Source organism: Xenia sp. Carnegie-2017, unplaced genomic scaffold (assembly GCF_021976095.1).
Source record: "Xenia sp. Carnegie-2017 unplaced genomic scaffold, XeniaSp_v1 HiC_scaffold_1, whole genome shotgun sequence".
In the NCBI taxonomy this organism is placed as follows: Eukaryota; Metazoa; Cnidaria; class Anthozoa; order Malacalcyonacea; family Xeniidae; genus Xenia; species Xenia sp. Carnegie-2017.
Genome location: NW_025813402.1, coordinates 10,092,951 through 10,106,239, shown reverse-complemented (window position 1 = coordinate 10,106,239; position 13,289 = coordinate 10,092,951). Strand labels below are relative to the sequence as shown.

The following is a 13,289-nucleotide window of genomic DNA, read 5'->3' as shown; positions in this document are numbered from 1 at the left end:
ACGCCCGAGTTTCACCCGTGTCTATAGCGATGTCGAACGTCAGTCAAAAGGAAGAGCCAGCCACTGCTGCCTTGGAGCTGCGTTGTAAAATATGTCAACTGATTGTACCATGCGGCTGCTCCAGTAAGAAACGAAGTGCATCCGAATTGCAACTGTTAAACTCTGAATTGTCCGAGAAGCAAGAACTGGCTGCCGAAACTGTACGCAGTATGCAGATGCAGATGAGAAAAAAGTCTGCGAGGAAAGGTGAATAGTTTGCAACTAAAATACATCTTAATGTTAACCTAGAGTCATCAGTTTAAGTTTTCGCTGTGACTTGTGAAAATTATATATTTTATTTTATTGTCTTTAACAATGAAAAGTGGTGCTATAGCTAATTACCTGTGCCAGTTTTAAATATCTTGCGTTGGTTTGTGCGTACACCAAAATGTTCAATATTTTGATAGCATGTGCAAATAACACAGTCTGTATTTTGACTAAGGGTGATTAAACTACTTTTCTGATAACTAATTTTTGTACGCATGCCTGTTTTGAAGGACTATTAGCTAACAACAGTTCTCTTACTGATAAAAAAAACTTACGTTTCCAAAAACTTCATTGTAGGAATCAGTAAAACTGAAATGTGCTGCATCAAAAATCGTGAAATAAAAGTTATATTGCTTTCTAACTTCTCAGAATAGTGCTGAAAATATTTTCGATATTTTACGAAAGTCCCCCCCTAAAAGCAGCTATCTACTGCAACCACTCATTGCACGAAAAATAAAATGTTACTAAATAATCACCATGTGATAGCAGACAGACGGAGACGGTAACTTGAAAATCAAAAATCTAATGAGATCACTCACGGATTCACGAAAAACTTTAATGGTAATATTAGCCAGTGTATTTATTTTTCATTTTATATTTACAAAATTTTCCCAGAATCAGAGTATAATGAGGTGCAACCTGAGTCACAGTTCAGACACAGAATAAGAATATACAGAAGAATCACTCGTGTCGGAGCCTTTGATGTTTTTGTCCTCGCGCATGTCGTGCCGCACATGTTGGCGGCCATTATTCCGGCCAGATGATTAGGGTTTTCGACTTTTTCCAAACCTTTAAAATGATCCGAAGTCATTTCTTAAGTCAAAATATACTTAATAATGATTAAGTATTGACGTCATGTAATTTTAATGGTTGGAAACAAGTGAGAAATCCTAATCATCTGGCTGGAATAATGGCTGACATGAGGACGCGTTGTACACCTGAGTGACCCTTCAGTATAATCATTATTCTTTTGTTCAGATCTAATCAAACCCCACTAAATAAAATCGATTCACGATCAAATCAAGATAAACGGGTTCTCATTTAGTAAGTGCGCAATGCAGGCTGGTTAATTTGATAGTGCATAGTAATGACTTCCAGATCTACGATCTATGAGTCGAAAACGTTAGCTACTTTTATGTTATTTTGAAGACAATAGAAAAACTGATGTACGGGAGAACAGATCTGGAAGTAAGACTCTTGAGAATTTTGTCGAAGAAACTGAAAAAATGGTCGAACTTAACGCCGGCGGAGGCAATTGGTTTGCAAAAGCTAGCATTTTCAAAGTCAGTACGGATAACAAACTCGCGTTGAAGCTGTACGGTAACAAAGCTGCTGTCGTAATGGAGCAAAGACGGCAGGCACAGAAAGGGGACGGCGTCATCCATCCGTTCAGTACATTTCGTTGGTACTGGGATATTGTTATGGTTCTTCTCATCACATCGCACGTTTTTATCTTACCCGTTAGTATTGCATTCTCCAACCATGAGCTCTCGCCCGGTTGGATTGTAATGAATTGCTTTTCTGATGCGATCTTTTTTGTGGACATGCTACTCAACTTCCGAACGGGGATCGTGGACTTCGATCGACAAGAGGAAGTTATCCTGGACAAGAAAATCATTCGGCAGCGCTACCTGCGCGGTTGGTTCATCGTCGATGCACTGTCGTCGATACCCTTTGACTATATTTATCTCATTGTATCCTCCTACTCTTCGGACGAAGCAAATAAAGGGATTCTACAGGCTTCTAGAATACTTAGGATGTTTAAGCTCACAAAGTTATTAAGTCTATTGAAACTTCTCAGAGTTTCGCGTATTGTAAGGTATATTCAAGAACTTGAAGAGGTACGTACTTGATTAATAACGTGGTAGTGTGCTACCGTTCCTCAGGGAACGAGAGAACAATCAAATTTTCGCCATGTTTGAACATTTGCATTGTAAATAAGTAAAATGCCTTGTTGAAATCGTCCAACATGGCGGCCATGACGTAAGTTGCACACCAAAAATATTTACCACTCGATGGTTTGTGCTTCATAATTTTGCAATGATGAAAATGCTGCTTGCAATGTGAGAATAGAATGTCGAAGTTTCCTGCTCAAGTCCAAACAAGTACATTGCAATAAAATGATTTCCATGCTAATGCAATTTGTTAAAGTATTTTAAAAAAGAAGCGCATAAAAAGATCTTTCTACGGCTCTGCTACAGTATAGAAGCATTCAGTAGTTCAACTCTATTGGAATTTTTTGTGTAGCGCTAATTTTATTACGAATGTGATTAGCAAAGTGGCAACCAGTAAAGTCCATTTTCTGACTAATAGGAGAACTGAAATGTTTAACCAGAGCCAGTAATCTAATTAAATATGCTGCACCAAGATGCACAGCGATGTAGGACTTTATACTGAGGCTCTGCCATCAACACCATATAATTTATCACTGCCGTGCTTGTGTTTTTCTCATTATTTTCAATCGTTTGCATTGCATAGCATAATAAGAAAGATCTGAATATTTTGAATTACAACTGGACCTCGCAATTTTGCACATGCAATTTACTCGCTGCCATCTTACAAAATTTGTCGGTCCAGAACATGCAATTTACGGCGTCAAGCAAGTATTTACTACGATGCAAAACCTAATTCCAGAGCTCTACTTTTTTGACCTATAATGTGATCTTACGTAGGGTAAAGTTTGAGTTATTTCACAACTACTCCAGTCTGGCACTTGTTCAAAGCACGTCTACATTGCTATATGTATGTGTTTGCTATATTATCATGTGGATGTTTTATTATTTCCAAAATTATATAGTTGTTGAACATTCAAAGTGGTCAAATGCGGATCTTAAAGTTAATTGGTACGATGCTGCTGTTGTCTCATTGGAATGGTTGTATACAGTTTCTTGTTCCGCGTCTTATGGACTTTCCTAGTACTAGTTGGGTGACCATTAATGGCCTAACGGTGAGCATACTTGGATATGTACGTTTTAGAATTTTAGCATGTTGAAGAGAGTGTATCAAGAAAACTGAACAAATACTGCGCACGAAAAGATAAAATTGCTTACGAAAATGACATGATTTCATTTTACTGTCAGATGATTTACGGGAAGTCCAACTATACCCAACAAAAGTTTTTGCAAATCTTTCGCACTGATGAATTTAGCGGCGTTTACCAAACTGTTTAAGTTTACACCCTGTATAGTAATGGGGCTAACTTTAATTGAACTACGCGATTGGACGAATGCTTTCTATCTCAGATTATTGACATATTTTTATTTGAGGTAATCATTGATTGCGTTAAAATAGCGTGCATGATTGGTTTAGTTGAGACGAGAAGGCAATTTCCCAAGCACAACACCTATGCCAAGCTAGGAGCAATCCGCGTTTCGTTTCCCTTCACGGCAAGTATGTCTATACACATCGTTTTATCTTTATCGCACCCTTTTCTTATACTTTAGGATAAACCGCGTTTGGATCAGTACAGCTGGTCAATTTTTAACGCTATGTCGCACATGTTGTGTATTGGTTATGGTAAATTTCCCCCAAACAATACAGCTGAACTTTTTTTAACTATGTGCAGCATGACAATTGGGGCTACGTTTTACGCTGTTTTTATCGGAATGATGTCAACGTTGCTGATGTCCATTGACTCATCAGGAAGACAGTACAAGGAGAAGGTAAGTGGTCGCTTTTTATCGAACAGTTTGAAGTGGTGACCAATGCGGTGGAGTTAATTTCGGAATCGGACAAAAGACTTAATTGACAGTTCTTGTTTTGAAAAACCCAAATGAACAGTCTTGTGCATTTTATTCAGTCACATACATTATGCTTCTCCTGTAATGTGTCGTTTGTACAATACAATACTCCAAACACAACTTTACTATATAATTGAAAAACACGCAATTTGTAATATGGCTTGAAATCTTATGGAAATCGTCGTAATTCACTGGCACCCAGCAAGGCTTTTTGGAGGGGGAGGGTGGCAGTTTTATATACTATGTATATACCTTGAATTTGAAAGTGGTCAACACAATAAAAACATAGGCGTATGCTAAAATCTGGGTAGCCATGCGCATGCGTGGAAGAACGGCCGACCGACCAGCCGATTTTTGATGCCTGATCTTAACTGGATGTAGCTTAAACAATGTTATTTTCCAAAATAGCTTCGTTTGCGCGTATAATGATATAATTCTGTCCCTTGTTTATGCTGATGACAATATTTAAAACCAAACAGATCAAGATATCAAAAAATTGCTGCTTTGCAAGCCATCACAAACATCAATTATATTTTGTTTTGGTCAAATAATGCGTGACCTTGATGCACCGTACTTGTTTTTAGCCTAGTTAGGCACACTCTGTTAAAACGGTTTGGTGAGTGGAGAAAGCAAATGAATGCAATTTCTTACGAGTCTTAAATGCGTTAAGTAGTCTTAGCGGTGTAGTTTAACATGAAGTCATAATGACAATGCATCAAAACACACAAAACATGCTTAGCACAGTGCGACGCATTGTTTATCTACTGCTCGTTTCACTATGGTCGCACTTCTCAGTGTTTTTTTTTTGTTAAATTAAAGACAAAAAGCACATCAATCTGTTTTCCTTTCGAAACATACATAAATCTCAAATAATATCGGTACCATGAACATTAACTCGTTATACAATGAAATCCGAAATTTTTGCACTGGTCTCTTGAATCGTGCGAAGTCTTCGCGCGTTGAAAGCTTCAACAATCATCAATATTTGTAATCAGTGCAAAACCTTTTTTAAACAGAACCTCCTCGACTAATACATTTAGAAATGTGTCATTACCTATTTTAGGTTAAATATATAAAATAGACGGTACATAAACTGACAGAGGTCAAAAACGTCGGTTTCGCCACGATTGTGGCCTTTTACCATGAAATATAGAGTCCGAAAATTTAGAAAAACTCCCAATTTTTTGTTATGTGCACCCCTGATTCAGAAAGGGTTACGTGCTCGATCGTTGACTGAAGAGTGAGCGCAATGCACAATTTTGCAGTCTCAGTCATTTTGTAAAGTTTGATGTCTTATATACATTGAACTACGCTCGTTTACCTACTTAATTTTTGGTCAACAACTAGCCATATATTTTGTGGCTACCCAGATGTACGCTCTGCGTACCTATTTTTAATAATTACTAGGCTATTTAGAATCATAGTAAGTGCGCTATGGATGACTGGATTAACTTCTCTCTGACTTCAATATGCACCAGGGGTGTAGGAAAGAATATGAAAATTGGGGAGGGAGATATTTTAAAAATTATGAGTACCAATCTACAACATGCTGCTAAGTAAACGCCATTTTTCATTTTAACAACGACGGTCGCCCAGTCGCTCACGTAATAAACTAATGAAATAAAAGAATAGCAAAAGATCCTATATATTTTACAGTAAAAATATACTATCAGTAAACTCTTTCTTAGTAACTTTGCTATTTTAGTAAGTAGGGGACTTCCCCCTTTCTAAGAAAAGAGAATGTGCCTTGCTCTCCCCCCTTCCCCACGTCCACCCCGTTTCCGATGTCCCTGATATACACTTAAGTATTGGGCTCCTTTCACCCTATTGATGTTCAATGTGCTTCAAATATTTTCAGTTGAATCAAGTGGGTGAGTACATGCGATATCGTAAGCTGCCGTTGCAAATCAGGCGTCGCGTTCAAGACTTTTATGAACATCGCTATCATCATAAATTATTCGACGAGGATTCAATTCTGAGAGAATTATCTTCTACCTTACGAGAGGTATCAGACAGTCTTAAATCATTCCCGAAAAATTTAAAGTAAATCATAGTCGTACAGATCCCATCTATGTTTGAAAATTACATCATTTCGACCTAGATGACATCTAGCTACTTCGCCCTGAGTCTGCATTAATTATCATAATCTTCTGTAGTTTCATATCGATGACTTTCTCTTGCTTGATTATTTTTTCAGGAAATACAAATTCACAACGCTCGATCGTTGATCTCATCGGTCCCATTTTTTTCCGACTGTAGTGAAGAATTCATCACGCTTTGTGTCGGCCTTTTAAAATTTGAAGTCTTTCTTCAGGGAGATTTCATCTTCAAGCGGGGTAGTAAGGGCGATAAAATGTATTTTATAGTACGTGGGATTGTCGACATCCTCACGAACGATGGCTATGTTGCGACCAGTTTAACAGACGGTTCACATTTCGGAGGTGAGGCTCATATTGTGCATGAACATATGTTTGACGGTAAAAATTGTTATACGTTTGTCATCAAAAAGTAGCGTGCCCAACTGTAATGTTCCGTTTTTAAATGCCATTTTTGAACACTCTTCAATTTTACATTCATGCTTTTCCACGCATTTTGCATTCACTTCAATTTTTACACAAACAATAATAACTCATACTGCACAAGAGATGTTGCGTCTATTTTATACGATTTCGTTTATCTTTTTAACAGTATTAAACTTCGATGTATTTTCAGCTATGGTAATCGTATTTTATTGATAAAGGTCTTAAATGTTGAATTATTATCAGTTACAGTTTAATCCATTTTAAAAACCCTCGCAATATATTTATTTTATCTGCATGGATGATGGGTTTTTGTGGACTAGAAGTTGGTGACTCCGCATCGGATGTGACGTAAAAAAGAGAACGCATGCACTGAACATGTAGCTTTCATTATACTGAATAAAGGTGTTGCAGCTTATCTTCTTGAAAAAACGCACCACTAGAAATTTAAGATACTGCATAGGAGCATAGTTAAATAAAATCTTTTGAGCGAATAATCAAAGAAAACTTTAAAAAATAAAACTGTGCTTCTCCTGTTTACGTCACTTCCGGCACGAAGTCACCTACTTCTAGGCCAAAAAAGCCCATGAAGATAAAACGTTTGACCTAAGAAATATGTTGGAATCTTGGGATGAAATTTTTCAATAAATTTTTCTTTTAAATTTTGACATCATTTTGGAATTGCTTAACTCCTTAGAAAAGATTAATCGTCGCTATTTACAATTTAGCAATCTTAGTCGGTAAATCCTCTAATACTTGTATATACTTGAGCTGTGTTACTGACGTTTCTTACAAGCCAAATTCTATCATAAACATTTATGCCTTTTTCACAATTAAAGAGTTAAGACAGTGCAAAGTTATCTGCATAGCACACATCACTTGCGTGTTTTTTATAGTGAATTTATTGAGTTTATCCAAGTGCCCTGTAGGTTAAAAAATAGACATATTGCATTTTGAAATTTTTCTAATAAATATTAAGTTTTAGTTCTGGTAGCATACGCCTCATTTTTGTTGCATTAACCTCGTAAATTTTTTTCATTTGAAATGTTAACTGATAAGAAGTTAATATTATTTAGAAATATCTTTGTTGAGAAAAAACAACCGTCGAACTGCATCATGTCGTGCAGCAACTATGTTAGACGTGTATTCTTTGACTTCTTCTGATTTTAATGCTGTACTGGAGGATTTTCCCGCCATGGGTAAAATTCTTTCCGATGTGGCTATTGAAAGGTTACAAAGACTAGATAAGTACAGTGAGGAAGCTACAATAAATCAAACGAAAAGGTATGCCCGCTATTTTTCCCAATAGTTAATGCTTTCTCACCCTGTATGGACCAGCTGATGGAACTGTGATGGAACTGATGAGGTTTTAATGAATCAAGTTATTTTTAAACGTCAAGGAAGGCAGGGGGAGGCAATTTTCTAGAAATTTTATGCATATTTCTTCATCCTTAAAGTTAAAATTTTGAAATCCGTGTTAATAGGTTTAATTCTTACAAGTAGCAATGTCATCTTGCGTAACGCCATAGCTAAAAAATTTCAAATATCCTCATAACTTTTGGACAAAATGGTCAGAATATTATACTCTTATCACTTTACAACAAACGGACCTCTGCAAGATGTACTATTTACCAAGCCAAAGATTCGAGCTCGGATTCGATATATCGATTCCATATATTCCATTACGATATCGAATATAACATATTCGATATAGTAAATGAACTCAGTATCCAGTTGGGAATCGAACTCAGAATTAATTTTGAAAGTACATATGTCAGATAATGTCGGACATTTTGCATATCAAAAGCAAACATGGGTGTACGAGACGGGCTGGTATCCCCCCTGATAGAGCCTTTTTGCCATTGTTTAAATAGCAAACGTAAAACGTTACTGGATAGAACTCATAGAAGTTATCTGCTGCATGTGTACGTCATGCGAAGACCTGCGAACCAAAAGAGAAGTGGTTGCTCGACAGAAGCAACGCAAAAAAGATGTTGCTTTCTCCAATTTTGAGACATAGGATTCGAACAAAATTGCATATCAAAATTGCACTCCCTACTTGATCTGATGCACGATTCCCAGCTCTCTTCCGAGATCCAAGGTCGAATCCTTAGCTTGGAAAATAGTTATCCTCGACCTCTTCCCAGTTTAAATAACTATAAAATCAACAAAATATCTGATAATTCAATATCTCATTAGCTACATGCAATGTGATGTCGCTGGTTGTATAAAATGAACATCACATAACTTCATCATTTTGAAAATGTGATATGAACCATGTTTAAAATGCAATGTACATTTTGAAAATGAGATATGAACCCTGTTAACTTACGGTTTTTGTATATTAATGCTGTTTTTGGAAGTCCGTTGTCCGCTCTATTCGACGAAAATGTAATTTAAAAGGCAAAATTTTTGTTTTATGTGGTTCTCTAATGAGCCTATGAAACGAAAATTTTGCTATCTGATTAACACTTTAATTGAAGATATATTTAAAAATGACAATGGACATTCTAAACCAGGTATGTATATCTCTTTTAAAGTACTGAGATACTGAGGTTCTTGCTTTGTCCGATTTATCTAACTCGTGACGTCACATTGCATAATGAGAACTAGAATTGTTAGGTGTATTTACCGATATTTTACTTCACAAGGACAGAGTTCCCTTCACTGTTACGTTGTTAATGGTTGTGAAAGATGTTGCTTAGTGGCTACTGGTATCAACCTAAAGTTTTCAGGAAACTGAACAGTGTTTTTAAACATTGTGGGAACTCATTATGCAATATGACGTCACAAGTTGGATAAATTGGAAATAACAAAAACGTCAAAATCATGAGAAAAAAAAGAAATGCATTTACTGTTTTAGAAAGTACACTGTCATTTTAAAAGTTCTGGTCATTGGAAACATAATTTAACTTGCAAAAATTTTTGTTTCATAAGCACTTTAACAAAAAGATTTAGTCATCGTTTAAAGAACTATAGTACATCTCACTAACGCCAGTTTTGCCAAACATAACGATATACATTATCTTTATGCGTGTTAAGCCGGAAAGCGTTAAAACTTAGACGGTAGCAAATGTTGTAAATCTCTTGATAAAAAGAAACTAAAGTCTTTTTCGTACATGCTTATTATACACGGTATTCTTGACTTGCAATTCAGCCATGTTGGTGGTATGATACAAAGAGTTATTTATCAGTGTTATTGTTGGCACCAGCCGACGTGGGCGAGCAACATTGTTTGGTAAATCTCAAGAGAACGGCTGCTTGTCAAGAATTATTAAATCGATAACTACATTGTGCAACAAAAAAAATTCAAACTTTGCTTGACTCCTGCCTACAGCATACTTGAGTGAAGCGTATAATTTTTAAATGGTGATAAAGAATAACCTATTAGGCTTCTGTTTATATCCCTTCACTGACGATTCGATCAAAATTAACCACGTAGTCTTCCGTTCAAATTTGTTGCTTGAAATAAAATTTTCAGCTTATGGGAATTTGAAGTGAGACGTTAAGACAAAAGATAATGCAAATTTTGCATTTGAGAAGTCCTTTTTGGAACAAAATTTGTATAATTTTGTCAGGATTTAGCGCTTAGGCTTGTTCCATTCTGCTCAAATTTTCGCACGTTGTACCAGTCTACCAAATGATACTCAGGGCCGAATTTAATTTTGTCGTTCAGGAAATCTTTGTCTGAACTGACTGCAAGTTTTTTGTAAGCTACCAGCTTTTGTAAGCTACCAACAGCTATTATTATATAAGAAATGTTCCTAAATTCTGCCATGTTTGATTGAAACCATCGCGTTCGTAAAGCCTACGATACAACACGAAGTCAAGTTTGCATTTAGTTTGCAGTAATAATTGGCATTTAAAAGACTTGTGGGACTAAATTTGAAAGACAAAATTGCAATTCCAGTCGGAAAATTGTGATTTTTATAAACTTCAATTATGAACGAAATGCTCCTTCCTTTTGCAAAAAAAAGATTCGTAAAATTTGTCACTTGAAAGGTTAATAAATGAACTTAACAAAGGTGCATAAACCAAACGTCTGTTTCTAATATATTCAGTGTTATTGAGCCCCAAATTTGAATTCGAATTTTTTTGATACATCCTGTATAACTGATACATGATTAATTTTAGACCAGTATTGCCTATAGGCTACACCTCTAGTAATTGCTTGGATAGTATCTACCTTCACTCGACAGGCTTGCAGCATTTTCAAGGTCTATGTCTCATAGTGTCTAAAATCCATCAAGTTTCGAGGGGTTTGAAGTTTGAAACGTAGGGAAAATGCGAGGTTACAAATGAAAACAGTATTTACCGTTTACGTCAGTCTGTACTGAGAAATATTTTTACGAGTTCTTAGATCGGACATTTTCATGAAGGTCTGAGGCCGAAAGCCGCGAGGCGCACGTCTGAGGCTGAAGAAAAACATTTTTTCAGCGCGGGCGATTATTAACATATAATTATTCATGATGCATTTTACAGAGATTACAAGACAGAGAAAATTACCTCAAACGAAACGGAAAGTTCTAAAATGCAGAAAAAACGTTTAATGGAAATGAAAATACCCACGCTTACGAGGGGGTTTATACGCTCAATGGCACCTACGCTTGGAGTAGCAACTTTGAACAATTCCGATAACTACAGTCTTTCGTCTACTGATGAAACTGGTACGAATGCTGGACCATCTCATGTCACAGATGTCAAAAAACAGCAGAACAAGAGAAATTCGTTCGTAAAATTATCTGATAACGACGGGGACTGTATTTGATGTATTTTTTTAATACTGTCAAATAATAGTGCGAACGAAATTATATGTACTTAAAACTTTTAGTTTTTGAAATTGTTTATTATCATTTTATTGGCTTAATTCACATAAAAACTTCATGTTTGGTTAGTTAGTGCGACGATTTTCTTGCACCACTTGAGAATAGTTGAAAACTAGCAAACAAGAGAGCGTGTAGCAAGTTTTATAGATTCTATAATTCGCATCGAAAAATATAATAAACAATTACTGGATGGGGAGATTGAGCATGATATCAAGAAATATTCAGACCGAGGTCAATGTTATCTGCTAAAGCAAAACTGAGGCGGATAGCATTGACCGATGTCTGAATAATTCTTGATATCATGCACAGTAGAAATAGATTGGTCAAAATGACCAAAAAAAATTGGTCATTTGAATGCACCTGAGAAGAACAATTTTTATAGGTCAAAACAACCAACTCCTAAATTGGTCAAAAATACCAAAAACAAAAATGGTTAAATTTACCAATTTATTTGACCAATTTTATTTGGTTGTTTTTACCATTAAATAAGCATTTTATTCAGGTGCATATCCATGACCATTTGACCAATATAGAGGATCTTTTTAACTAAGCTAAAGAAAATCAATCACACAATTAGAAATAGCACATTTTTTGCAAACACAGAATACTTAAACCTCTACTACATGCCATTAATTAACACTACAAAAGTTTTCTACTTCATAGAAAAAATAAAATGATCGACAAAAGTTGGCAATTGAGCCTTACAATTGCCACTCGAATTTAAAAGCAAATGTTCTAAAAGAATAAATATATTTTTGCCATGTCCATTAACGCCTTTAGGATACTCAGCATTAAAAGTATAAAAAGAACTAAGTAAAATAATAACTGCGTTGACAATATTTTCTGTTTTCAACTTTGCCACAATCATCCCCTCAGCCACCAACATTATTGAATGAATGTTTCTTAATGTTCCTGTTGATAGGAGTCTAGGAGACGAACTATTGTTAATGATCTCTTGAACTTCCCCCAAGCTTTTACCCTTCAACAGAGATAAAATTATTCATCAATTTTTTCACACATTTATGCAGAAAATATTATTTGTGACAGTATCAACTCTTACATCAAAAATGTCCCAAAATAGCTTTTTGTTCATATCTCGATGGGTGCGTTGGTCATCTAACACATAAGGCAAACATGCCATTATACACCGGTTCTTGACCTCTAAAATAATCAACATAGCATAGAATGAATATATTACCATTATCACTCTCTAAAGCATTAACACTTCAGTATAAATAGGGATTTTAACTTTTTACACCAACCTTCCTCATCTTCAACTGGACAATCCTCCAGCTCTTCAAGGATACTGCTGACATTCTTTTGTTTTGTCTTTTTAATAGCAGACAGCATTTTATATTTGTGCAAATTCCATCGTTCCTTCATGTCTTGCAAAATACGTCCTAACTCTGCTTTCAGCTGGAAAAAATTAAACCAAAAAACTAATTATCTTTCTCTAAGTAATTGTGATACAACTGACAGTTTTGCTACAGCATACATTGGCTTCATACCTTGGAAACTTCACTAATGTTGCATTTAGCCTTGCTGAACGACATCAAACCAGAAGTTGCTATCTAAGAAATCAACCCATTGCAAAAAAGCCTAAAATTGGTAGGATTTTTTTGAATAGATTGATTTTAATTCTAAAAACAAAGAGGTCAATTTTTAGTAACCTCTCTAGTAAGATATTAAATTGATGTTTGTTTGTTTGTTTTTCTTTAGATTCTGCAAAAGAAATTGTTGCTAAGGATAGTGAACATTATTATTTGCTCAAAGAGAAGGAACCTAACTTAAGTGACATTAGTATTTTGTCAAGGTAAAGTGCATATAGTGATTAATTTTACTACAGAAGATGGTGACTATTGCGAGAAAAAATTGGTAGCACTTTATAAAATGAAACA

The 13,289-nt window shown here is 35.6% G+C and overlaps 2 protein-coding genes across 2 annotated transcripts; one reads left to right on the top strand and one right to left on the bottom strand.

The window, feature by feature from the left end:
- Positions 1-29: 29 nt before the first annotated feature.
- Positions 30-11,405, top strand: LOC124438851 (potassium/sodium hyperpolarization-activated cyclic nucleotide-gated channel 1-like). Its single transcript, XM_046989068.1, has 8 exons — positions 30-246; positions 1,456-2,147; positions 3,104-3,253; positions 3,750-3,968; positions 5,905-6,051; positions 6,244-6,487; positions 7,642-7,849; positions 11,048-11,405. Exons 1-8 carry the CDS (start codon positions 30-32, stop codon positions 11,331-11,333), a joined length of 2,163 nt encoding a protein of 720 aa, XP_046845024.1. The 3' UTR covers positions 11,334-11,405.
- Positions 11,406-11,968: 563 nt separating this feature from the next.
- Positions 11,969-12,949, bottom strand: LOC124436981. Its single transcript, XM_046986979.1, has 4 exons — positions 12,900-12,949; positions 12,654-12,807; positions 12,452-12,552; positions 11,969-12,370 (listed from the first exon to the last, which is right to left on the bottom strand). The coding sequence occupies exons 1-4, from the start codon at positions 12,942-12,944 to the stop codon at positions 12,044-12,046; spliced, it is 627 nt and encodes a 208-aa protein (XP_046842935.1). The 5' UTR covers positions 12,945-12,949; the 3' UTR covers positions 11,969-12,043.
- Positions 12,950-13,289: the final 340 nt, after the last annotated feature.